Source organism: Hyaena hyaena, unplaced genomic scaffold (assembly GCF_003009895.1).
Source record: "Hyaena hyaena isolate Hyena2069 unplaced genomic scaffold, ASM300989v1 scaffold_220, whole genome shotgun sequence".
NCBI classification, from domain to species: Eukaryota; Metazoa; Chordata; class Mammalia; order Carnivora; family Hyaenidae; genus Hyaena; species Hyaena hyaena.
This window is the reverse complement of record NW_024080852.1, coordinates 2,268,336-2,294,417: the sequence shown is the minus strand read 5'-3', so window position 1 is coordinate 2,294,417 and position 26,082 is coordinate 2,268,336. Positions and strand designations below refer to the sequence as shown.

The window sequence follows — 26,082 nt, the reverse complement described above, 5'->3', positions numbered from 1 at the left end:
ATCATCCTAGAAGCCTCTCCTAGCTACTCACCACTCTCTTGCCCTGCAATGGAATTCTCTAGTGACCTGAATGAGGGGCAGGCCCATGGCTGTGAGGTCACAAAGCTCATGAAGTCAGAGGTCCTATGGAAGGGAAGGGAAGAAAATGGTGCTGGCAAGTGGTAAGGGCTGGGAAAGGGACAGGGGAGGGAGGTGGGGGGAGCCGACTGTGCTTAGGGGAGTAGGGAAGACCAAAGGCGGTGGGTGGCCAGGTCCATGACTTCCTTGGGCTCCCAGCTCTGCAGGGCAGTGTTCCTGGCTGCCATCCTGCTGCTGCTGCGGGTCAAGGTGGTGAAGCCTCAGAAAGGCAGCGTGGATCCCAAAGAGAGGAGTCAGAGCGAGGAGACACCCTCCACAGGTAAGACGAGTGTCGGGGGCTAGGGGTCAGATCTCTTTGGAGTCAGCACCCCAGGGCCTATCAGGCATGAAACCTGAGATAGGTCAGGTTGTGGGGAGAGAAGCCCAGTCCCTTATCATCTTAGTGTGAGAGGGTCAGGTAAAGGGTTTTGAGCAGGGTTCTTAGCCAGGGACGTATTCAGGGGCATACCACGGGCTGGTTGGAAGGTGGCTTTTGTGTGAATGGGCAGGGGTGCATTTGTCTTGGAAGAGGTTGTGGTTTCCATCCCTTCCCTCGGGTGGTCCCTCCCACCCCGAGTGTTGTAATCCTTTGGAGGAGGCAGTGTGAGGTAGAAATGGGGTGTATGGGCACCTGAGTTGGGGCTGTGATTCAATACAGACCAGAGGAGACCTCCAGATGGAGCACCGCCTCCCTGGGCAAGGAAAAGGGGATGCACAGTTGAGCCAAAAGCCTCAGGCTCTAACTTCTCAGATTCTCCAACTCATCACCTTTCTGGTATAGGCCAGGGTCGCGGCGGGAGCAGGTTAGGATCAGCCCTTTCAGTGCCTCCCCCTCTCCACTGTTCCAGACCAAGAGCAAGAGCATTTTGAAGAGCACTTTGTGGCCTCCTCGGTGGGGGAGATGTGGCAGGTTGTGGACATGGCCCAGCAGGAAGATGAGACGTCAGACACAGCAGCCCTTCGGGACCACCTCTTTGACCTAGCCTTCTGCTTCAATCTGGCCAGCATCATGGTTTTTTTATGAGGGACATTGAGGCTGAGATGGTAGCCTGGTTCCTGGATGAGGACCTTGATATCTACCTCCGCTTCATGATAGCTTACTGATCCCCTCTTCCCTCCTGGGCTCCAGGTCACTACTCCCAAGGGAGGTGTACATACAGCTTCTTGCCTCTTGCCAGTGGCTCTTCACCTCAGGATGCAGCATCCAAGAGATCGTGGTGCTGGCCTCTCAACTGTCCATTGCCCAGCTTGACCACCTCACCATGCTCTTAGCTCCATCTTCCAGGGCCAGAGACACCAGACCCATGGCCTTCTCTCTCCCACATCTCTCCTGGCTCTGCTCTGGACAGCACATTATGGGAAGGAGGCAGCAACAATAAAAGTAATAGCAATAAAGTCCTGAAAACATTTGGGGGCAGCTTTCTTAACCAAAGCCCTTTGTCTCTAACTGGTCTGTTTAATCACCCAACCTTTGGCCCACTGACCTTTAGACCCATTGGTTCTTCGCTTTTCCTGTGTCTATAGAACTCTCTTGTCACTTCTCTTATCTTCTCTGACTTCTAGGCATAGAACATATTAGGAAAGGGTCATTAACGGATAGCCGAAGCCAAGTGCCAGCTTTTATTTTTGAAAGGGAAAGGGAAAGGAGATAGTGCCTGATTCCATGGATGGGGCAGGGAGGTGTTGTTACATCTGAATTGAAGTCTCTGTGGTAGCCAGGTTACCAGAGCTGGCAGCGGCTGGAAGGGTTCATGAGGGCACCACGTGGACAGTGGAAATGTCTGGCAAAGGCTGGGGTGTTGCTGAGCGGCCCATGTACTCGAAGCATGGGAGGGCTGTGAGGATCCTGGGGTTTCCAGGTGCTGGGCTCCCCACACATCACCTGTGGAGAAAGAGAGGTCCATGCAGGGTAAGGAGAAGAGCAGAATAGTAGGGTATATTAGGGTTAGGAGCATGAGGCAGACCTGGTGCCAGTGTGGTGACTAGGGACAGCAGACAGAGATGAGAGCAGAGATAAGGCCACACATTTGTAGGTTATTTATTGTTTTATAAGTTTTTTTATTTTGAGAGAGAGAGAGAGAAAGAGTGGGAGAGAGGCAGAGAGAGAGAGAGAGAGGATCCCAAGCAGGCTCCATTCTATCTAGCACAGAACCCAATGCAAGGCTCAAACTTACAAACTGCAAGATCATGACTTATGCCGAAGTCTGACGCTTAACCAACTGAGCCACCCAGATGCCCCTGTAGATCATTTATCTGGCAGGATGTGTGTTAGGGAGGGCCTGGACTGTGTAATCAGACCATTTATAAGTGACTGAAAGGTGGGGATTGTAAAGAACTCTGTGAGAGAGTCTTATTTATTTTTATTTTTTAGAGAAGATGAGGGCAAGGGGAAGAGAGAGAGAGAGAGAGAGAGAATCTTAAGTGAGCTCTGCACTGGGGCTGAATCTCATGACCCTGGGATCATGACCAGAGATGAAATCAAGAGTCAGACACTCAACCAACTGAGCCACTCAGGTGCCCTGAGAGGGTCTTTAAGTATACTGAGGAACTGGGGACAGTGTCTGTTGAGGGAGCATGTAATACTCAGGTGGGGTCCACACCTGGGGGTGTCGTTTCCAACAAGAAATGAGGTCTATAGATAATCTGTCGAAGGCTCATTTTTGAGGAGAAATGAAAGAAAAGTTAGGCTCATCTCAGAGAGGGATTTGGCAGTAGAGGTTTTTTTTTCCTTTTTTGAAGAGGGTGCTGGATTTGGTAGAAGAATTTATAGTAATATGAAAAGATGGTCCCAAGGGGCATGTATGAAAATATGACAGCACGGACATCTGTGGCAGAGGGTTGGGGCTGTTTGGGGGAAGGTGTTTCAGGGAGGAGCCCCCCTTTAAGCATTAGCAATAGGGTACTTATCTGACAAGGAGCAAGCCGTGGAGGGAGGTGGCCACTGCCTACCTGAGCATAGCTTTGGAAGAAGAGCTGTTGAGGGCTGAGGTCCAGGTTGAGCAGGATGGTCTCTCCATGGTACCATAATAGCCTCTTGCTGTAAGCCTGGATGTGGGGGTGGGGTAGTGAGTAACCCTTAGACTCTAGACCCACAGCCACTTGGGAGTCTGAAGCCCTACACACAATACCGAAAACCAGTTCATGGCCCTTTTGCCCAAGTTCCGCACACACACTGGTCTGAGCCAGGGAAGAAAATGTACTTGTGAGATCTACGGACAACCTAGAAAAGAGGAATCTGTAGGGTTGGAGGATTCTCAAACTGCCATCTGCTCAGTGGGGGTGTGAAGGGCAAGAGGCTTTATAACTATGTTTGCACAAGGGATGGTAGAAGGAAAGACCATGAAGACAGAATGGCTCTTAGTAGATCCTGTCCCTTGGGATACGAGTTACCTGCAGTGCAATGGCCAATCCCCCGATGTCAGCAGCATTCTCCCGTAATGTCCAAGAGCCATTGAAGGAGAGTCCACTGGGTAATGGAATGGATTCATAGTGGTGTTTCAGGCACAGCAGTGCCCCCTGTAGGGCATGAGTGTCACAGGCTGGGCAGCCCCCAGGGAGTACTGTTGAAAACGGGGCAAGGGAAAGAAATGGTGAGACATGGAGTAAGGATGAGGACGAGGGGGTACCACAGACTGGGCTAGCACCCCGAACATTGCTAAAGATTTGTAACTGTGCCACCTGGAGCCCTCCCTTTCTCCTCCTGCGGCCTCTTTTAGGGCCTTCACCTGGCTTTCCAATGGCCCCACCTTCCAATGGCCCACTGTTACCCACACAGCTGGTAGAAGATGTGCAGCAGTTTATGGGCCATAATGCTGCCAGCAGCACCAAAGTTCACAGCTCTGTGGAGACAAAGGTTTGTCTTACTCCCAGAGTCCTCCAAAGTTTTTGACCCCAGTTCTCCAACCACAAACCCTATCCATCATAATGTCTGTCCGTTACACTTGGGAAATCCCCTGCCCATCCCCATAGAATGGCCCCTACCTGGGGTAGCCAGGGTGGAAGAATGGAGGTTGGAGGAGTCCGGCTGGGAAGACCACCACATGGTCAGACATTGAATAGTAAGCTTTGACCCCCCAAGCGGACACCTGCCACCTATGGGAATAGCATGTATGAATACCAGCTTTGTCACGTATGGCCCCGCCCACCAGACATATGAAGTCCCTCCCAACTACTGTCACTGTTCCTGTTTCCCCAGGCCCTCAGTTTTCTTTGCTGCTAATCTTGAATGGGCATCTCTGGGATTCAATGTGTGTCTCCCTTGCTCCCATACCTGTGCTGGGGTAAAGACTCCAAGAAGCTCTGGGTGATTCTAGCTTGTAGGGATCGGACACAGCTCAGGAAGGACTGCAGGTAGCTGGGTCCAAGCTGTATCTGGGAGGAGGCAGGAGGTGACTCGGATACACAGAGACAAATAACGGGTGCACACTGATATACGCCAATGGGTACATTTGAACACAGATGGATAAGCCTCGACATACAGACATCCACAGTACAGTGGAAAGCAGCACAATGACACCATGTCCGTGCAGACAGATTTCACATACATTGGCACACAGATAAACACCCTCAGGCAAGTCCCAAGAATGCATATGTGCATGTGTGCACACACACCTATCATGACCTGAAAAGGTTCTGTTGTTCTGCTGGCAAGACCCACAGTGTGGATATTCACCCATAAAACCCAGCCAACATCAGGGCAAGGAAGGGGTTGGTTAGGATAGCCCAGGGTAAAGATTGTCTGCCACTCAGGTGGGTCAGTGGGCTGAGGAGAAGCTGAGGACTAATGAGCTGACAAGGGCAGGGACCTACATCGCTGTATGCCTGTTTGTCCAGTGATAGCTTCAGGACCCATTCTGGGGCCCCCATCTTCACCTGCAGTTGAGTGACCTGGGGAGAGAAACAAAAGGTAGAAGAAAGCTAGCTACCCCAAGTCTATCAGAGGGAATTTCTCGTGTTCACTGCCCTGGTCTCACTGTTTATATTTTCACCAGGATGCGTGTGCAGCATATGGGTGTTTACAGTTGCTATATATTCTTGTGCCTTTGCGTTCTCCTGTCACTGTGATCTCTGGACCCAAAACTCAATTCCACCCCTTGCTCCTGTCTCTCACTCTTGGACTTACCCTATTCTGGGCCTCTTTCCGGGTCTTCTCATCCATCCAAGGAACCCTCTGTAGGCGCGTGATGAGGGCATCCCTGATAGCAGTGAATAGTTTCATGGCCTGTGAAGGGGCCCAGATGGAGACACAGGATCAGGGGCAGCCTTGGTCTGGGGTCCTGCCCACTGGGCCTCTAGGAAGGGCCTTGACCCCAAGGAGCCACCAGAGAAGGGGGAAGATCTCCAAAAGAGATAGCGGAAAGTAAGATTTACTAGGTGACTGGAAACCCAGGGCACAGAGATCTGTGGAGACAGAAAGGAGGTGCCAAGCAGAGAAAGGGAAGGTGGGAGCTGGTCAGTCCTGAGGATTGACAGGGGAGATAGCTCCTCTCCATGGGGAGACCTCAGCCTGCCAGGGGAGGGAGATGCTGTCCTTACCTTTGGCCAGACAATCCACTCAGAATCAAAGGAAGAGGACCATCATTCCTTTCTCTGCTCTTGAAGGCTCCTGTCCTCATACTCTCTTTACTAAAGCATGCATTTCCTCTCTCTATCTTTCTGGGCTCTTCAGCTTTCCAATAAGCTGAAGTTTTCCCAGATTCACAACTGACTGTGTAGTTACTGCTTTCCCAGAAACCTACCATCTTGTTTGTATCCTTTCTTGATGGAGGAAAATGGATGACAATATTTGAAGCCTGAGTTCAAATCCTGACTCTAGTTTTTGGTCAATGTGTGACCTTGGGCAACTTACTTAACCTCTCTGCGTTTCAGTTCTCTCTTCTCTAACATTAGGATGATAATAGGAATTAAAGTAGTTCATGCCAAGTATTTACAAGACTGTTAGCCACATAGTAGGCACTCAAAGACTACTCAGTACTCATTTACTTGCACTTCTTAAGATGATACCATTCCCTTCTCATACCATTTCCTGTGTTGTTAAAAAATCATAGATAAACAGGGAGTAGTCATAGAGGCCATGGAGTTTAATTTTATCATTTTATGGTTTAAGAAGCATAAGAGCAGGGAAGTTGGATAACTTGTCCAAATTCAGGCATGCTACATACACTTGTGTCTCATAGCAAAACAAGGCAAATCTTAAGGACCCAACATGGTGTTCTGTGGCATCTCTCTCATAGTGCACTTTTTCTCTCTGTGACTGCCTGACACCTCAACACCCCCCCCTACCCCCGCCCATGGTGGTGACCATGCAGACCATCAAGAATGGTACAGTGAATAGAATTAGGAGAGAATGGTTGGGTGGGAAGGGTTAGAGAGACATAGGCTGGGGAAGAGCCCTCACATACAGCACGATGAGTTTTCGGGCTGAAGGCCTCATGAATAAACAAGGCTGCCAGGGTAGGCTCGAAGAAGTTTCCTGTCTCCTCCACGCACGTCATCCATCGAGGGCTGGTGGGCTGCAGAGACAAAGCTGGAATGAATGGCTCCCATCAAGAGTTCTTCCTCATCCATCTCTCCAGGCCAATCTTGCCTAGATCTTTACACCCACAGGATGCTCTCTTTCCTTGTCTTTCTGGGTTTGTCCCACTTACCTTCATTTTCCCTTTTGGTGATACACATGGGGCTATTGCTGCTTGGTAAAAAAAAAAAGGGGGGGGGGGTTATGTCCTCCAGGATCAGTCTCATGAGCTTGGATTGGGTAAATAATCCTTATTTATTGACTATTGAATTGAAAGCAAGTCCTCTCTGAGGCATTCTTCTGGAGAACAGAAAGACTCCTGGATAGGAGAAGACTACATACCAAACCTCTTACCATAGCAGGTCTGTTGACCACCCCATCCTCTCCTGCCACATGCGCTACGCTGGTAGCCCAGCAATGGCAGCCACCTTCCCATGTCTTTTTATCTAAAATGGAAACTGGAGAAGGTAGTTCCTCTCTCCTTTTCTGCCACCTTCCCCGACTCTCCAAATGTTTATCATGGATCATATGGTAGGACCTTGTCTTATAAAGAAGAAAATGAACAGAGTGAAAATGGGTTTTAGATGCCATACTGTTTGGAAGGAGAAGGGGACAAAAGAAAAGATGAAACATGAATTCAGAGAGCTAAGAAACTTTGGATCGAATCAGGGAAAATAGGATGAGATCAGGGACATGTCAACTTCAAAGGCAGAGAGACAGACAAAAGCTCAGTAGGGCCTTGGGCAACTGGGGTGATTTTAGCACAGGGACAGAAAAATATAAGCAAAACAATAGAGAGATGCTGGGGGTGGTGGTGGCAGTGTTTGCAGTGAGCTTAGATGGCTTTGAGGAGCTGGCCATGAAGGGGGCCCAGAGATGACACAAAACAGAGAAACATGCCCAAGGGGCTGAGGGTGAGAGTGCCAGCCTAGGGGAGAGCTGAGCTGGAAGTGTGAAAACACAACTAACATGTTAATTTGGGTTAAGTGGGATGAAATCACAAGACTCCATTCCTGTAACTTATTTACTCCTCACAGAGCTCCTCACAGGAAAGGTAGTTAGGCTGCTACCATGCTTTCTGGTGCCAAAATTAGAGAGCATTTATGGAGCTTCCCACAAGAGAGAAAACAGAAAGGGAAGGCCAGTATTGTTGTGATATGGAAGAAGGAGCTCCCAGGCCTCTGCCTGTTAGGACATTTACCATTTTGGAGGCTGTTCCAGACCCAGTTGCCCACATTTTTGTGCTCTTGTCTCCTCACTGTGAGACCTTGAGGACCTTCTCCTCTTGTGAGGATAAGGACTCAGATGCTTTCTATAGTGTATTAGTTGCAGCTCTAAAACACAACTGTGAAAAGCAAAGATGAAGTGAATGGAAACGTGGATCTGATAGCCATGACTGGGTCAAGGGCAGTCTCTGCTGGCTGCTTTCCATGTCTGTCCATCTCCCACAGGCCTCCTAATGACAGGTTTGGATCGGAGACTGCCTTTCATCAACCTGTTGGTGTGGGAGGTAGGGGTTACCACTGGAGCAGCAGCAAACACACCAGCCTTGAGCTTGGTAGTATGATCTGCCTGTCCTTCCCATACCTCCTGGTTTGAGCTGTTTCCTGATCCCTTTTGCTAATGCCCACCCATTTCTCCAAAAGCTTTTGCCTTCTCCATGCCTGTGCCCACAGCCTGGGCCATGGCAGACTCTGACCTGGTTCCTGGAAACCATAGATGCCACCTCAGAATACCCATTGCTAACCCCAGTGAAACTCTGGGATTCTTTTGGTTCAGTTGTGCTAGATCACATCTCCCATGAGCAGGAAAATAACTTCCAGAATCTATAAATAAAATGTCAGTCTCAGGGGTGGAGGTTAAATATTCATCTACTGGGGGCTATGAGTATCCAAGCTGTCTCTCAAGACACGGAATGACAGAGCATACCATATATATTAAAAATAAAGAAAAAGAGAAATACAGAGAAAAATCATTGCCAAAATATAAAAGATGAAAGAAATACTTCAAATCCAAGATATTGAGGCCCAGTAGATTCATTTCAGGGAACTGAAGAAAAGTTGTAGATATAAGCTTAGAACCATAAATAATAACAAAAAATTCCAGGAGTCTGGAGGAAAGCAAACATTGTCTTAAGCTGCCATAGAGGGAAAGAGATTTTGGAGATTACAGGCCAGCCAGGAATCCTTAATGTTAATTTCTAAAGAAAATTCTAGAATGAGTCATTGAACTGGTCATTTTTGAACACTTGGAAAATAGTATGTCACTACTAAGGGATCTCTGGGGATCACTGAGGATAAAATAATGCCAAAATAATAACAATTTTTCTAGTTAAAAGCTTCATCAAACCAGGATAACCCAAGAGAGCCAGAGTCATGAGCTCAAGAAGGGGCCATGAGGTGACGTAACTGAGAAGCAGCCAGCATCAGGCCTGCGGAGCATGGAGGGCCAGGGTCAACGCGTACAGCACAGCCAGGTGGATAGCTGCATCTCTCAGCCCCAGTCACTAGCAACCCCTGCAGAAGCCTGGTCCTGTGCTGCCCAAGCTTCCCATTTAACCACACGTGTGTGCGTGCACGTGCACACACACACACGCTGGAAGTGGGCCACCTCCTAATTTTTGACTGTTGGTGATTAACTAAAAGTTTGTAAAAAGCTTTAAGGCTAGGAAACCACATCTATTGGTCAGATTCATCCTCAAGGAGCCACCAAGCACTACCTCTGAACAGAGAATTCAGCATTTACCAAATGTGGGTTATTAACTTAAACCCCTGCACTTCAACTATGTGAACTGTCACCACAAGAGTAATACCCGTGCTACCTCCCTTGCAGCACCACTCAGGAGATCAGGTGAAACAACGCATCTAAAGCATTTTGTAAATCTTAATGTACTCCCTCACTGTGTTGGCATTGGTTTTGTGGAGGAGGCATTTGATAAAGCTGCAGACCAAGTCCTTGTGAATTAGATGGAGAAATCTGTGTCGGAAGATAGTGTAATTTGTGTGGCTTCATAACTGGCTGAACCATAAAGAAACATGTGACTCCAAGTCCACATGAGCTTGCTGACCAGACTGTATGTACTCCCCACCTAGCATGGCACCTCTCTGGAGTGTTTCTCCATAACACTAATCACCCCCTAACATATTTTATTTACTTAGTTCATTGTCTTTCTTCCTACATCAGTATATAAGTGTCTGAGGGCAGGGACTTCTGTCTTTTGTTCATGTAGTATTCTGAGCTGACAGCTCAGAGCACAATTCAGGGCTCGAATTCACGGACCACAAGATCATGACCTGAGCCAAAGTTGGCCACTCGATTGACTGAGCCACCTAAGCGCCCCTCCAGAAAACCCTTTAAACTCTCTAGGCAACTGCCTCTGTCCTGCCTCCTGCACAGCGATCCACCACTGCCATCCAAACCCTCCCTCAGGTCTCCCTCTTGGGAACTCCTAGCATTTGTTGTATGAGCCAGAGTCTTTTGGAACGCAGCTACACCCATTCATTCAGTCCACGTACAGCTGCTTTTGGGCTACAAGGACGAGCTGGGTGGTTGCAACACAGACCATAATGGGCCGTGAAACCAAAAGTATTTACTATCTTGACCTTTGTAGAAAGAATTTTCAAACTCATTTTCTGTTTTCCTACCCACTCATTTCTCAATCCTGATAGCATGTAATTAACAACATGGCCTCATGGGCAGGACTGATCTGTTTTGGAATCTGTTCCTTCAGTTAAGAGCTGTGTGGTCTGGGGAAAGTCACTTGCCCTTTCTGAGGACCTCAGAGTGTTTCTGGAGGATTAAATAAAATCATCCACGCTAAGTGTTCCATGCAGTGCCTGACATACAGTAACACTGCATATCAGCTGTTATTCTATTTGTTGGTAGAACTTGACTCAGTTTTCAAGCCCAAGGACAACTATAAATCCTAATGGCTACATGAGGATGTATATGATAGATATAACAGATGTATATAAGTATACAAAAGATGGCAACTTTAGCAATTTGTAAGACTTTTTAAGTTCTTTAAACGTGATTTCAATATTTGCATTTACATCCTTCAAGAAGTGCCATCAGACCATGGTTGTGGGGTTGACAGGAAGCTATTGGTTGACAGGGATTTTGCAGCACTGCTAAATAAGAGCAGCTGGAGCTCCGTCAGCTTCACCTGTGTCAAGAGAAAGGCTAGGCAGAAGCTTCCTGGGGACATACCAACCTGAGGGAAAGTCCTACAAAGGAGTGTTTTGTTGTCATTTTGTTTATTTGTTTGTTTCTTGCTTAGCAAAAGGATTATGCACACAGTGGAGCCAAACTTCCAGAATTCAAATCCTAGCTCTACCAATTTACTAGCTATAATACCTTGACCAAGTCCCTCAGCTTTTGTGCCTCAATTTCTCCATAGTAAAACAGGACTACAATGATGTGCCTTCCTCACGAAATTCTTCTGAGGGTTAATTCAGTTTATATCTATCTAAAGGGTTTAGAAAACTGTCTCATTCCTGGACATCTGGCTGGCTCAGCCAGTTAAGCATGTGGCTCTTGATTTCATCTCTGGTCATGATCTCATTGTGAGTTTGAACCTGAGTGAGTTTGAGCCCCACGTCAGGCTCTTCACTGACAGCAAGGAGCCTGCTTGGGATTCTCACTCTTCCTCTCTCTTTGCCCCCCCCCCCAGTAAAGAAATAAACATTAAAAAAAAATAACCTTGAGGTGCTTGGGTCGGTTAAGCTTTCTACTCTTGGTTTTGGCTCAGGTCATGATCTCACGGTTCATGAGTTCAAGCCCCCTGTCAGGCTCTGTGCTGGCCATGCAGAGCTTGCTTAGGATTCTCTCTCCCTTTCTCCCTCCCTCCCTTTCTGCCCCTCCCCTCCTCATGCTCTCTCTTTCTCTCTCTTAAAATAAATAAATTTTAAAAATCATTTAAAATTTTAATTTAATTTAAAAAATAACCTATAAAAAAAAGAAAAATGTCTCACTCTCAATACTCAATAACTACATGCTAGTCCCTGTACACTCATTTACCCTTTCTGAATTCCACAGCTATTTCAAGTTGTCAAAGCAGTGAGTTTCTCCAAGACATAGAAATGGTCCACAAGTTACTAGAGAAAAAAAAAAAAAAAAAAACCTGTGGTTTTCAAGACTACACTGAAGCCTTTACTGAGGTTGGAGCATATCTAATGTTCTAGATACCTTCACTTGCATTGGATGTGTCTGACATAGGATTTCAAAGTTCTTGGTAAAGAGTGTCTTCACATCTTATGTAACACAGTAGATGTTTGGTTAGTGTGTATGGTACAGAACTACCACCTCAGATATATCAGGCTCTGCACCACAAAACCCATATGCTGTGGCCGCACAGATCTCACTAGATGTCAGAGATGAACTCTTTGGGAAGCACCTTTGAACATCAAACACTGGAATCACCTAGACAGAGGAAAGGCCACTCCTTGCCAGTCATGTCTTGCATCCCAATGGATCCCAACCTTTAGGTTCACATCCTTAAATCACAGAGTTCTGGATAACTAACTAAGCAAATAGTTTAAAGGTCATGGCAAAGGAAAAGCAATTGCTGATAATTTTGAAGTTTTATATTTAAACTTTAATATTCAAAAAAAGTCTGTAAAAGTAGCCAGATATGTGCCCAAAGGTCTGGTACCTGGCGTCTCAGTTCTCAACATAAGCACTGTATGCCCAACCTGTCTGCTTCTATGGAAAATCCAGACATGGAACGGCATCTGCCCTCATGCCCTCTCCCTGGGAGAGACACACCGACATTTATCCCTCAAAAGGGCAGATGCTCGATTAGCCCCCAAATGGGAAAATTCCACCCTCCCCTCCTCACCATGGGTGGTCGTTGGGTCAGCTCCCGCAGTTTCTGGTTCAGCGATCTGCGTGCCTCCTGGAACTTGCTGTCCAGGGCCGGAGAGAGGGTTCCCACCAGCCCCAAGATCATGTGGCTCTGCAGAAAGTCCCTGTGGAGGGAAAAGAGACACACACACACTCAGGGCTCTCGGGGTGCCTCGAGAACAGTTTCCCCTTGTGTAGTCATGGATACTCCTGGGGGAAGCCCCTTCTCTTCTGTCTATGGACAATAATGGCTTGACCTTGGAACAAGTTAAGAAGAGCTTTTCTTGGTGTGAGTCGGGGAATGGTAATAGAAGGAACTAGATGCAAAAGTGACTTTTCAAGTCGCAGGGAGTGAAGGGTCTAGGCTAGATGACGACTAGGCTTTAAAAAATGTAACAAAACAGATTCATCTACTTCCACATCCAAGAAATCTCAGCTCACCTTAAGATGTATCTTCTAAGCACAACAAAGCTGGGACCTAAGACCTTCCTCTGCCTTGCTGGTAACTCTCACCAGATCTGATTTATAGCTTTATATAAACCTGCTCATGCCCACAAGAATGGTCCTTTGCTTCCTTCAAAATGAATTTCTAGATGTGCTGCCACTGAGGTACTATGAAGAAGGTTCCTAAGCCTGGAAGGAAGCCCCTGTCTTCAGGCAGTGGCCATGTAGGTACTGGGGATGACAGAGAGCCCAACAGAGTCTCACGTGCAAGGACCTCAGGATCCTCTCACAGCTTAGAAATGGCCTCTCCCCCAAGAGAACCTCCAGCCTTCACTTCTTCCATCCACTGGCCCCATGGGCCTCCAACTTCTATCCCAACCCCCTCCCCCAAGCTGTTGACAAGACAAACATACCTGAGCTGTCCCTAGTGACTGGCCTTCCAGCATCTCTATAGCTTAGAGGCTCTTCAATGGTTGGGTTCTATTCCCAGGAAACCCTGTATCTTGCTGGGCACCTGAATCCCTCATTTCATGTGTGTGTGTTTTCCTTTCCCCGTGCTCCTCAGGCCTCTCATACTTCCTGTTGCCTCCATTTCCTCTTGGGCCATTCATACCAACCCTTCTCTGCCCTCACACGTCTGAGGATCTCTTCCATCTTCCCGGGAAGACCTTACCAGCATGCAGTTTCCACAATCTCCTTTGTCCCTGAGGCCTCCAGGTCCTTGGACTCTTTTCATTGCCCTCACTCTCCCCCAGTCCCACCTGAGGCAAACCTGTATTTCAACAGCTGCTCTTCCACCAGCTGAGACATATTTTTCAAATACTCCAGGTCATGGACTACGAGGTGCTGGGTGGGGCTGAGGAACATTGGCCTGAATGTCGCTTGCAAGCAGGACAACCAGTCGATGGCAGGGGCCATTTCCTTAGAGGAGGGACACAAGGCTGAGGGGGACAGGAAAGGAGGAGAGGAGGCAGGAGAGGGGGTTTCCTCTCCCTCAGGGTTTGAGAAGGAGTTGGGAAGGGGGTGGTTGGGGGAAGGGATGGGGCTGGGAAAGTTAGGGATGGAAAGGAATTAGGGAATGAGGAGAAAAGATTTCAGGAGATCCAGAAAGTTTGGGAGAGAGACCCTCCTGCCCATCCTCCCCCAGTCCCCGGTTCAAGGCACCTGCAGTTGGTCAATAGTGACCAGCCGGGAGAGATCTCCCTGTGCCCGCCGCTGCTCCAGGGGCCTCAGAAATTGAAACAGCTGCGAGGTAATGGAGATGGACATGGAGGCATGTTCTTGCACCTTGTCTGGGTCTCCTCCTAGCAAGGTTCCCAGCCGATTCAGATAAGCCAGGTATTCCCGCACAATCTGGGGGAGGGGCAACCTCAGTCATAGCCACCGGAGGCCCCGGCCTTTCTCCAAGCATTATAGGTCAGGACCTGACTTCTGTTCATGGAGCCATCTTACCTGAGCATAAATCTTCTGTTCCTGTTCTTGATTGAGGGGAAGATCAAACTCTGGCTGATCAATCTGGACACAAGAGATACTGGAGAGAAGTAGGGAGCGTGGAGGGAGGAGAGGACAGGTGTGGGGAGATGGGGAATGTACTGCAGGAGACAGCCTCAGGACACAGAGAAGGCGTGAGAGAGGACAGTGAGAAAGGGACTGGGGTTGGGGACATTGGGGAAAAGAATACCCCTTATACTATACAAACATGGAAAATGTGAAGACAGGGTGGGTACTTCAACGAGTTTTGGGGTGCTCGTCAAGGGAGAAGCCTACTGATCTGTGTCCTGAAGGGAGCCATCCCCTGTGCTAGGTCCAGGTCCAGAGTTAAGGGAGGGGGAAACCATCTCAGGTGCAAAATTTAAGAGGTACTTAAGACAGTAATCAAGATAAATATCTTACTTGATATTTTTCAAATAAAAATCAAAACTAAAATCCATGCTGACTAAAATAGCAAACCTTTGTTCATCATACATTTTTTTCCTGAAAATCCAGAATGTATTTTTTATCCATTTTGAAGAAAAAAAATATATTTGTTTAAGTCTGCAATAAAATTTTGGTCCATTTTAAGGGGAAAGGACCTCTTTTCCAAAAAAATCCACAGTGAACAAAATTTTGATATTTTTTTTATTCATCATAGATTTTTGTATTGGCTTTGTTTCTTTTAATTTTTAAAAATATTTATTTTGGTTGCTGTTTTTGGTATCGTCTTTGATGTTGCACACAGGTGAGTGGCTCACTTACCTCACCTGCCTGCCTCACCTTAGTCCTGGCATGTCCTTGATTCTGTTCTGATCTTTGCTTCCAAACTATGCCTTTTTCTACACCAACTTCAATATCCCACTCCCTCCTTGGACTATATACTTCCCCCTATCTTGAAAAATCTTTCACTTGGCTCCCTTGTCACATTTTATGTCCACACTTTGAAGAACTAAAATTCATCCATGCCCTTGCTCCAACTTCCTTGCCTTCCTCTTAAACCCTGTACAATCTGTCCATTTCCAAAACGGTTTTCAATACTCTCCTCTAGAAGGTTCTCAGTGGTACCATTGCTTATTCTCTGAGCTCAAAAATCTCTAGAAACCACGATGACCCTTCCCTGCTGAAACACTCCTCCCCTGCCCTCTATTGCACAGCCATGCTTGTCTCAGACCCCCTCCCTGTACCCAGACTCCTTACTGGGCTACTGCCTTTGCAGTCTATCCTCAGAGTCCATCCAGTCTCCAGTTGATGGTAACCACCCTCCCCCCACTCACACTGCATCAAAACTGGGAAAACTCTTTTCTAACTTCTCCATTTTCTGTATTTACATTCAACCAGTCACCAAGTCCTTTAGAAGCACCATGGACCATCACCACTGGGATGAAGTCACCTAAATCTTCATGCCTGGCCTTCTAATTTCTACCATAATCACCTTAGTTCAGAACCTCCAAATTGCTCATCTAGATTCCTCAACCCCTCAAGGCTGACCTGCTGAAGGTCGTTCCCTCTGCTTAAGCTCAATGCATAGCCATCATATTTTTTCCCATGAAGTCAGAAGCAATCACCTCCATCTGGCCTCTTAGGCCAGGAATGATTGGGCCCAACCTCACATCTTCAGCCTTACTCTACTCTTATCTCCCACCACACCTCACCCCTACCCCAAATCCTCTGTTCAACAAACCAGCCTTCTCACTGACCCCACAGAAGAGTCATACCATTCCAGCCTTAGCTCAGGACTTTCCTGAAGTCCGTTTCATGCCCTTAGTTTCACCTTCACCTATGTGATTCAACCATGTTTCAAGGCTCAGCTCACATTCTTCCCTCTCTGAGCCATTGTGTAACCATTTCAGATCTTAACTATTCCCTAAAGGCCATACCAGTGGAGCTCCTGAACATACCCTTTAGAACTGAATTTTAGAGTGTGTCATACTGATTAACAGCTGTTCCTGTATATTCATCCCCCTATAATTTTGTTGAATTTTTGAGGGCAGGGGCCAAATAGATGTCATTGCATTGCCTACAACAATATCGATGCCTTCGACATTTTTTATTTATCTGCTTGCCCAACAAACACCTGCCATGGGCCTCTAGATGCCTAAACCTATGCTAGGTCCTGAGGAACAAAGTTAAATGAGGTATGGTCCTGTTCTCAAGGGGCTCGCAGTCTTTAACACAGTATCAATGATGAGAGCTTGGGATGGTGAGAGGACAGAGGGTCTACCTAACTCATGGCTAGGGCGTCAGTGAATCATTCCTGGAAGAGATAATAAACAAACCCTAAATTTGAAAAACATGTAAGAGTTTTCCAGGCTGTGTGACACACTGGGGAGTTAGTGTTGGAGACATGGATACAAAACACAGAGGAATATTCTTGAAGCTAGAAGTGAGGGAGCATAGCTTGAGGTTTAAGGGGGACAAGGAATGTGGCATGAGATAAGGCTGGAGATGTGGGGTTTAAGAGAGGCCACTGGAGGCATTTAAACAGAGACAATAGTCTAATTGCTATAGCTCTTGGTTTAGAAAAGTCCCTCCAGCAAAACTGAAGAGTAGATAAGAGAAGGACAATACTGGAGATGAGGGGGCTAATTAAGAGGCTGTGGGGGTGATCCAGATAGGCAGTAAGGAAGATAGGAACTACTTCAGTCTTCACAGGACTGACTCTCCTGCTCCCTTCTCTGATCTCACCTAGTGTACATTGATGATTTTCCCTAAGATAGATATCTTATCTACGTTGCCCATTTGACCTGTTTGTCCAACCTGCAACCTTCTTCTAGGAGATGTTAGGCTGGAAGTCGAGGCAGGCCCAGGTCCTGCTGTGTGTTGGTGCACCCCTCACCTGAATGACTGGCTTGTGTGGATGGCTGGGATGAGGTCGCAGATAGGCTCTGAAGAATGGGAAATAACCATACTGACTCATCAGAAGGCTCAGGGTTCGGTTAAAGTCTAAGGAAGTCCAATTACCGGAGATTCGCCAGCCTCCAAGCTGGGAAGCAGAGAGACAAGGCTCAGCAGAGGGGGATGGCCCGGGAGACTTGTCTCCCCCACCCCCATCCCCTTCCTCAGACAGCTGCTACTTCCTGACTGCTACTCTGAGTGCTAGGAGCCTTAAGGGCTGACTCCACCTCTCTCCTTTCTCTGCCCTCACCCAGGGTCCTCATGCTTCTGGAGGGTACTGCCATTTCCATCTCCCTCCTGGAACTTTGAGATGCCTAGGAAAGAGACACCCTCCTCCCTTTCTAGAAAAAAAGTGGGGGAGGGCCGCCCTGAGCATACATTGGTCCCACGTGTTATGTATCCCTACTGCCTCTGGTCTCACCTCCTCAATGACTTGTCTGAGGGGAGCAGCCCCCGCAGCTTCGATGGCGCCTGTGTCCAGGCAGGAGCTGTAGAACTGGAAGGCTTTGTCCTCCCCACCGCCCAGGTGCCGGGAACCTAGCTCTTCTAGAAAAGAAGCATGGGAGAATTAGAGGAGCAGAGCTGAGCAGGGCAGGTGGGACAGAAGGGGAAGACTCCCAGGGAAATGGAAGGAAGTGGGGGAAATGGGGGTGAGGACAGGTCGGAAGGTGGGAGGGCTGAGCAGCCTGATGGGACAGTGAGTGCGGGGAGGAAGACGGGGGAGAGCAAAGGAGACACGAAATACAGATGGGGAGGAACAGACACGGGAGAGAAGGAAGAGATGGGAACACCTAGGAACACCTATGGTGCAAATGGAAGGCAAGACGGAGGTGAGTAAAGAAATTAGAAACATTTGCCAAACCAGAGAACTTGGAGAGACTGGAGGGAAGAAAACTCAATCAGACAGGTTTAGCAAGGAGAAGAAACAAAGTCCAGACCCTGGCTGGTGACCCAGGAAACACACACACACACACACACACACACACACACACACACACACACACAGCAATAATCTGCATGCCTGTGCATGGGAATCACCCACCCTGTGATATCTCCTGCCCATGCAGCCCCCATACCTTTCACTCAGTAGTGAGCAACAGCTTCTATCCTAAACATACGTTTTCTTTTCATCTCTTGGCCTTAACCGGAAGCATGGCCCCTCCAGAGAGTGCCTGCCACCAGTCCTTCTCCATCATAAAGAAGGCAGAGGGATACATTCATTCCTCCCCAATTCCAGTGGACTCCATCACATTCCTAGGTTCCCTTACACTGGAAATGCTATGCCTATCATACTTGTTCTTATTCCCGGTCGTCACACCTTCACACCATCCTCCAACTTCCTGGGACCGGCTTCCAACCCCCCAGATGGCCTAGGTTGCTCCCTCAGAGATCAACTCTCAATTCTTCTGTCTTCTCTACAGTCACTGCCTACAGGCGACTTCTGTACCCCAGGGCTTTAGGTTGGCCCTCTCCTCTTCCAGCATGCCTTCTGCGTCTGGATCCATTCCCTGGCACACAGCCAGATGCCACCCCTTCTCACCGCATGGCCACATCCTCCCAGCCAGCCCCAACACCCCACTTCTTCCCCTAGAGCTTGCACACCAGTGTCCGAGGGAGGGGGCGGGGAAGTGACTGCAGGGAGATGCTCAGTGACCAGGGTGCTAACAGACAGGCAGGGCTGGGGACAACTGACACCAGGACTTTTAGTACAGCAGGTGCTGAGGGCCACTGGTGAGGGGGGGTCCCAGGCATAGGAGAGAGCTGGAAGATTTATGCAGAGCAACAGAGAAGGGGCAGATTAGTGAAAGGGGGCTCTTGAAGAGAGCGCAGTAGGGGCGCCTGGGTGGCTTAGTCGGTTGGGCGTCCGACTTTCACTTGGGTCATGATCTCGTGGTTCGCGGGTTCGAGCCCCACGTCGGACTCTGTGCTGACTGTCAGCTCAGAGCCTGGAGCCTGCTTCAGTCTGTGACTCCCTCTCTCTCTGACCCTCCCCTGCTCACGTGCTCTCTCTCTCTCTCTCTCTCTCTCTGCTAGAAATAAATAAAAAACATTTAAAATAAAAAATTTAAAAGAGAACGCAGTAGTCGTGGGCAAGTGGCAAAGGAAAAATGAAGACAGGAACCATGAGAGGAGGGGGAGGAGGCACTGAGGTAGTAGCTACTGAGCCCGAGCAGCAAACCAGCGGCTGTGCCACAACCACACAGGTTTGGGACAGCAAGATAGTTCTAGGCTCAGGGCCACCCCCTTGCATGGAGAATCTTCCACCCAGTGAGCCTCACCCAGTATTTTACGAAGTCTCTTCTTGTTCTCCTCTGCAAGAGCCTGAAAAGAACTATGGGTCCCTTTGGACTCTCCACAGGCAAAGCTGAAGAAGTCGGTGCAGGGAGCCACACTGCTGTTCCCAGAGGCCAGGTAATGAGCCTGAAGATCCCAACATTCCGGTGTCCTGCAAGGCCCTGCCAGGTGAGGGGTGGGGGGGAAGCTCAGAGCTGAGAGAGGGAGAAAGGGCCGGGGCGCCCCCGAGGAGCTAGACAAAGGGCAGCTTGGTAGAGAGAAGGGAAGGGACCCCCAGGAGAAGGACAGGACCTCACCAAGCCCGGGGGCCAGATTGGGAGGGAGAGGACATGATGATGAGGCAGGGGGGGAGGTGAACGAGTCAGTGGGCACAAAACCACAGAGCCCACCCCGACTCGGTTAGGGGACTCCAGGATTGTGCTTACTAGGGCCACAGCTCCGGAAGATGTAGACAAAAAGCACAGAAGAACCAAGGAGTAGACTGAAAAGCAGGCCAGCCATTAGCACCCGCCTGATGATGAACCCTGCCATTATGCCGGTTTCCTGTGGCCACTCTACTTGAGATACTGGAGGTTGCTGTGCAGGGAACTAGGAAGTGAAAAACCACAAGAGAGAGGGGGTTGGGAGAGAGGGGTGGGGGAGTGAGAGGGAGAGAAGAAAGAAAGAAAAAGTTAGTGCCAGGGCCCCTTGGTAGAGAGATGATCTCCTCATTCTCCCTAAACCCAACCCGATTCCAACCCCTGGGAGATGCACAAACAGGGTAAGGACCAGGCAGACTGTGAGGGGTGAGAGTGTGTGGGATGTTAGAGCTGAAAGGAGGTCACACATCTGACCCACAAAAGTCAGGGATGGCACTTACCTCCTGCCTTAAGAAAGGCCCCCTTCCCCATGCCCGGCTCATTCCCCCCGGCCGGGGTTCTTCCCCACTCTGGTCTCCACCCTCTTGAACTGAGGAGGAGAGATGAGAGAAAAGCTGGGTCAGAAAGGGGGTGCATTAAAGAGTTATATCAGGTTTATCAGGTGGTTTTGACGCTTCCCTTCATGCACCCGCTATCATCCCAGGGCAGTGTTCCCAGATGGGCTTCAGAACGGCCCCTCCCCTGGATGCACCCCTACTTTCCTCTCTCTCCTGACACCTCCATTTCCTTTCCCGTTTCTGCTCCCCAAGCCTCACATTTCCTCCTCTCCCATGGGGGCAGGGCACTCACACACAGTGGCCATCCACCCCCAGCCTAGCCATCTGACCCCAGAGGGGAATAGTTTTCTCCAGGGGACTTGCCGTCTGTCAGTCCTCTCTGCTTCGGCTCTCAGAATTCTTCCTGGCTCTGTTCTCGGTGCTGAATCTGAGAGGTGGGGTTCAGGAAATGGCCTCCCTCCTACCCCACCCCAGTTCCTCTGTCCTGGAGAAGGGGAACTTCTGCCACTTGACCCTCCTGTCCCCATATACCCATGCTATTGGCCTCTGGGTGGAGTCCGTTTATCAGCCCAGAGACACCCAGACCTCTCCTCCTCCTTTATCTCAGCTTCTCAGGGGAGGTGAAGGGAGGGAGTCTTCACTCCCCAGTAATTTTGCCCTTGGGTGGCTTCTCTTGTTCTGCTTTGTGCCTTTGCTCATGGAGTTTCTTTATTTCTGGAATATTCTTTCTTCTCTTCTTTCTCCTATGACTGAAATCTCCTGGATCCTTCAGTTCTCAGGTAAATGCCACCTTCCTCATGGCCTCTCACAGCTCTGGGCCCATTCTTCCTGCTCCTGGGAATGCTTGATGTCTCCCAGGGTGTCACAGCCCTGCCGTTTGCAGGCAGAGCAGTGCAGAGAAAATCCAACAAACCTGGAGACCCCTAAGAGCTAATTATTAGCCCTGTGACAATAAATAAGCCATTTAAACTCTCGTACAGGTAAGAAAGTTTCATCATCTAGAAAATGAGTCTGATGTTTGCCTTGCCCCCGCCATGGGATCTGATACCTGGTACAGAAGAAGGAGGCATTACCACACCTTTCATTCAGCACTCTCTTCCACAGGCATCTTCACCTCCCTAGTGATTACAAATCTTTAGTGGCTGGGACAGCGTCCCTTTTTCTTTCATATCCACGTGAGATGCTTTAGAAATATTTGTAGGGATGACTTGCATTCCAAGCCGGAAATTCTCCTCCTCACATCACACTGAGGTCTCCCCTGGGGTCGCAGTGAGCACATTTCTGAGAGAAGGCATTTCACCTCTGTCCCTCTGTGCTCCTCTCCCAGGCAAAATAGGAAAGTCACACTCAAGACCCCTTGGCAGTTGTTCTTGACACTGTGCTATGGTGCCTTTGTTGGGATGGAGATGAGTACGGGTCCACGGTTAGTGAAGAAGAACAAAGCTAACATGCCCTATGGAGGCCATGTTATGGGGCATCATGAAGGTCATGAAGAAAAGTCAGGGCTTTGGGCATTGCAAAAGGAGGGACTAAAGTCTTCTGAGGAGGAGTTCCACATGATGAACATTGTAGCTGTGAAAGCTAGTGTGGTACTGGGTCTGGATTGCTTAGATGAAAGGCAAGAGACACAGTGGTACTTTGGTGGTGCAGGTGTGATGAGTGAAGACTTGATCGAGGGTGATGACAGAGGGGATGTAAATACCTGGAAAGAAAAATTTTATGGGAGGAAATAAAGTCTTGGAAACTGATAAAGTCAGGGAGGAGGCAGAGAGTGTATCAGTCTCAGATGAGCTTCATAGTTTATTTCTGGGTGACCAGAAGCATGGTGATGGCAGTGGCACAAAGTAGGACCATGGCTAAGGGTGGCTGTAGGAATCATCTTGAGACGAAAATGATGACTCAGGATTTTAGAGGTTTTCGGTCTGTTTGGATACAAGTCACTTGTGCCTTCTCTGTTACCTCCCCTTCCCCAGATAATCAACCTTGATCTTCCAGGTCCCTCCCAGGTCCCTCCTTTTGTACAGCCAAACCCTCTGGGCTGATGTTTCTCTAGGAAAATGATAATAGGGGCAATTCAGATTAGATAAGAGGCACAGGTTGAGGCACAGGTGTGCTGTGTTACATTAGTGACTGTGAACAGCCATGTGGCCTGGGCTTAGTGTCTCTGTCCTAGAGAAGCTGAGCCAGTCATGGAGATAGAGCGACACGGGTGCCATTCTGCCCTGCCCGCCCTGCTGCCTCTGTTCTGGGAGCTGCCTGAGAAGCACAACCCCTTTATCTCCCACATCCCACTGTGCAGTGAGTCATCACCACCACCGCCACCGCCAGGCCCCAGCACCCCACACATCTCCAGTGCAGCCATCGTCATTAGCTGTAAGCACCGAAAGAGCCCCAGTGAGCAACCGCCGGCTCACAGAGCAGGCACATGATCGTCTTGGCAGACACTGCCTCCTGGTTGCTTTCACTGTTCTGTCCTGTCTATTCGAATTCCAGGATCTGTTGTTTGATACCATAAAAACATTAACTAGTAATAATACTGGCAATAGTATCTACTTTTTACTGAGCACTTCCTATGTGCCAGGACTCCAATAAAAATGCTTTGCTTATGTACATATTCTCCATTTAGTCTTCAATTCTGTGAGGGCCATGGGAGCTATTCTCCCCATTCTACAGAAGAGAAGACAGATACATGAAGCTCAGTACATTTGCCCCAAGTTATGAGGTCAACAATCATCAGAGCTGGGAACTGAAGCAAAGCCTTCACTATTTAGACCTTCCGTCATTAAGTTCTATTTTTGGAAGTCTCTTCCTGGGCAGAATCTTTTGTCTAAACTCTTTCAACTATCCTTCACTGTGATCTTGTTATGACTGCCTTGGGAGCTGTTACTCCCCAGACTCTCAAACATCCATTTCACCTTTTGAAGATCATGTCTTTATTGTTGTCCATAACCAGCTAGCATCAACAGTGCCTAAAGCATCAAAATTAAGGATGGGACATTTATCTACATATGGTTGCACTCCCAGGGATGTATGTCAGTGACAGTTTACCTCTCAGATTACTCGATTTCAGTGATAACAATGAAGAAGCTTCTTCCTAAGGAGCAATAAATCCCATCCTGAATGAACCAGAGGAAGCTTTGATGTCACAGGCAACACTGGGGAGGCTGACCATCACTGGGTCAGGGCTGGGGGCATTCTAATTGCTTTTTCAAAGGAATCTATATTGAAAGTTGTAGATTACCTCTGGGAAAGAAGAATTTATGTTTTTGAAATAATTTAAGTGACAAGTCTAGATGGACTGCCTTTACTATTCCAATTTCCATATATATGTGTTCTTCTATAGACACAAGAGTAGAATACATAATGTCTGTTTAATTAAATTAGTAAATTAATCAGGGCACCTGGGTGGCTCAATCGGTTAAGCTTCCAACTTTGGCTCAGATCATGGTCTCGTGGTTTGTGAGTTTGAGCTTCACATCGGGCTCTGTGCTGACAGTGCAGAGCCTGCTTGGGATTCTCTCTCGCTCCCTCTCTCCTTCTCTCTACCCCTCCCCCATTACAAGTGCATGTGTGCTCTCTCTCTCAAAGGAAACATAAATAAAAAATTTTTAAAAATTAGAATTAATAAAAATATGTTCAATAGATAATAGTTGGATTGGTGTTGAACATGGCAAAAACTTGAAAGTAATGCCCTGAAGCCTGAAGTTTGAAATGTGTACATGTCAACAATGTCTCAAAGGAAGGGCCTTGTCCTTAATTTTTTAGTACTCTTCCATGTCATCTTCCCTTCTCTTCATATGTGCAGCAAATCATCACCTTGTACACCTTAAACTTACACAGTACTGTATGTCAATTATATCTCAAGATCATCCTTACCGGGGGGAGGATGGGATCATCCTTACCAAGGTGGGTGGACACCATCGAATGTGCCGTATGCTCAAATGAAACAAAAAGGTAGAGGAAGGACAAATTTGTCGCCTTTGTTGAGCTGGGACATCCATCTTCTCCTGCCCTTGGACACTGGTGCTCCTGCTTCTCAGGTCTTTGGACCAAAACTCACAATCTGTAAAAGGAAGAATTAACAAGTTAGACTTCATCAAAGTTAAAAAAATTTTGCTGTGCAGGGCACCTGGGTGGCTCAGTCGGTTAAGCATCCAACTTCGGCTCAGGTCATGATCTCGGGGTTTGTGAATTAAAGCCCCACATCAGGCTCTGTGCTGACAGCTCAGAGCCTGGAGCCTGCTTCAGATTCTATGTCTCCTTCTCTCTCTGCCCTTTCCTCGCTTGCTCTCTGTCTCTGTATCTGTCTCTCTCCTTCTCTCTCTCAAAAATAAACATTTAAAAAATTTTAAATGCTTGCCGTGCAAAAAACCATGTTAAGAGGATGAAAAGAAGACTAAGACTGGGAGAAAATATTTGCAAACTACATATCCAACAAAGGACTAGTATGAGAAACATACATTTTTTAAAACCTTTCATAATTCTGCTTTTAAAAGACAAATAATACAATTAGAATATGGGCAGCAGATATTAAGAGGTATTTCTCCAAAATGGATATAAAGACAGCAAATAGGCACACTGAAAGATGTTCAACATCATTAGCCATTAGAGAAACACAAATTAAAATTTTAATGAGATATCACTACTATGTATCAGAATGGATATCGGCCACCAAGTGCTAGGGAGTACACAGAGAAACTAGATCACCTGTACACTGTTCATGGGAATGTAAAATGGTATAGCCATTCTGGAAAACAATTTGGCAGTTTCTTAAAAACTAAATAAGCTGTTAATGTGTAAGTAAAACTACTTTACACATTAACTATACTTCTGAGCATGTATCCCAAAGAAACAGTCATGTTCACATAAAACCTGTATACAAATATCTGTAGCAGCTTTAGTCATAGTAAACAAACTGGAAACAAATCAGATGTCCTTCAGGGTATGGACAGTAAGACAAACCATGGTAACACATACCCTGGAATATTACTCAGCAATAAAAAGGAACAAAGTAACAATACCTGGATGAATCATACCCTGAGTGAAAAAAAGTCAATCCTCCCAAATTACATACTTACTGATTCTATTTATATAACAAAGTTTACAAGCCAAAATTATAGTAGTGGAGAACAAATTTGTGGTTGCTAGTGGTTAAGAAAGGGTAGAGATAAGATAGAAGTAGGCATGGCTGTAAAAGGGGAACACGAAGGATCCTTGGTAGTGATGGAAATATTCTTGATTGTATTAATGTCAATATCCTGGTTGTGAAAATGCACTACAGTTTTGCAAGATGTTACCATTGGAGGAAACTGAATAAAGGGTACATGGGTCTCTCATGTCATTCCTTACAACTGCCGGTGAATCTTCAAGTATCTCAAAATAAAAATTAATTTTAAAATGATAGTTAAGTTGCAAGATAGGTCCTATAATTGTCCCATAGAATTAACTGGATAATGTATCAGTCTGATTCTTTTTTTATTATTAAAAAATTTTTAATGTCTATTTTTGAGAGAGAGAGAGAGAGAGAGAGCATGAGCAAGGGAGGGGAAGAGAGAGAGGAACACAGAGAATCCGAAGCATGCTT

General features: G+C 47.5%; 2 protein-coding genes across 3 annotated transcripts; one reads left to right on the top strand and one right to left on the bottom strand.

The window, feature by feature from the left end:
- Positions 1 to 25: 25 nt before the first annotated feature.
- On the top strand, positions 26 to 1,552 carry LLCFC1 (LLLL and CFNLAS motif containing 1). Of its 2 annotated transcripts, none has more exons than XM_039243061.1 (3): positions 26 to 161; positions 277 to 397; positions 1,247 to 1,552. In XM_039243061.1, exons 1-3 carry the CDS (start codon positions 126 to 128, stop codon positions 1,387 to 1,389), a joined length of 300 nt encoding a protein of 99 aa, XP_039098992.1. In that variant the 5' UTR covers positions 26 to 125; the 3' UTR covers positions 1,390 to 1,552. The 2 variants fall into 2 exon arrangements, with proteins under 2 accessions (XP_039098992.1, XP_039098991.1); XM_039243060.1 differs by having other exon boundaries at positions 27 to 161; positions 966 to 1,552.
- A 154-nt stretch (positions 1,553 to 1,706) lies between these two features.
- KEL (Kell metallo-endopeptidase (Kell blood group)) lies at positions 1,707 to 20,972 on the bottom strand. Its single transcript, XM_039243023.1, has 19 exons — positions 20,862 to 20,972; positions 20,442 to 20,530; positions 20,008 to 20,170; positions 19,567 to 19,743; positions 17,709 to 17,833; positions 17,229 to 17,375; positions 14,372 to 14,434; positions 14,084 to 14,272; positions 13,692 to 13,840; positions 12,471 to 12,600; positions 6,519 to 6,629; positions 5,240 to 5,338; positions 4,927 to 5,004; positions 4,388 to 4,488; positions 4,099 to 4,209; positions 3,889 to 3,956; positions 3,508 to 3,677; positions 3,067 to 3,162; positions 1,707 to 1,999 (listed from the first exon to the last, which is right to left on the bottom strand). Exons 2-19 carry the CDS (start codon positions 20,481 to 20,483, stop codon positions 1,838 to 1,840), a joined length of 2,181 nt encoding a protein of 726 aa, XP_039098954.1. The 5' UTR covers positions 20,484 to 20,530; positions 20,862 to 20,972; the 3' UTR covers positions 1,707 to 1,837.
- Between the last annotated feature and the right edge of the window lie 5,110 nt (positions 20,973 to 26,082).

Coding starts and splice junctions, on each gene's coding strand:
- LLCFC1 (XM_039243060.1), top strand. CDS start 126: ATGGAAGGGAAGGGAAGAAAATGGTGCTGGCAAGTG. Junction 162..276: donor GAAAATGGTGCTGGCAAGTG/GTAAGGGCTGGG, acceptor TTGGGCTCCCAG/CTCTGCAGGGCAGTGTTCCT. Junction 398..965: donor CGAGGAGACACCCTCCACAG/GTAAGACGAGTG, acceptor CCACTGTTCCAG/ACCAAGAGCAAGAGCATTTT.
- KEL (XM_039243023.1), bottom strand. CDS start 20,483: ATGAGCCGGGCATGGGGAAGGGGGCCTTTCTTAAGGCAGGAG. Junction 4,489..4,926: donor ACAAACAGGCATACAGCGAT/GTAGGTCCCTGC, acceptor GCCTCCTCCCAG/ATACAGCTTGGACCCAGCTA. Junction 2,000..3,066: donor TCTTCCAAAGCTATGCTCAG/GTAGGCAGTGGC, acceptor CTTTCTCCACAG/GTGATGTGTGGGGAGCCCAG.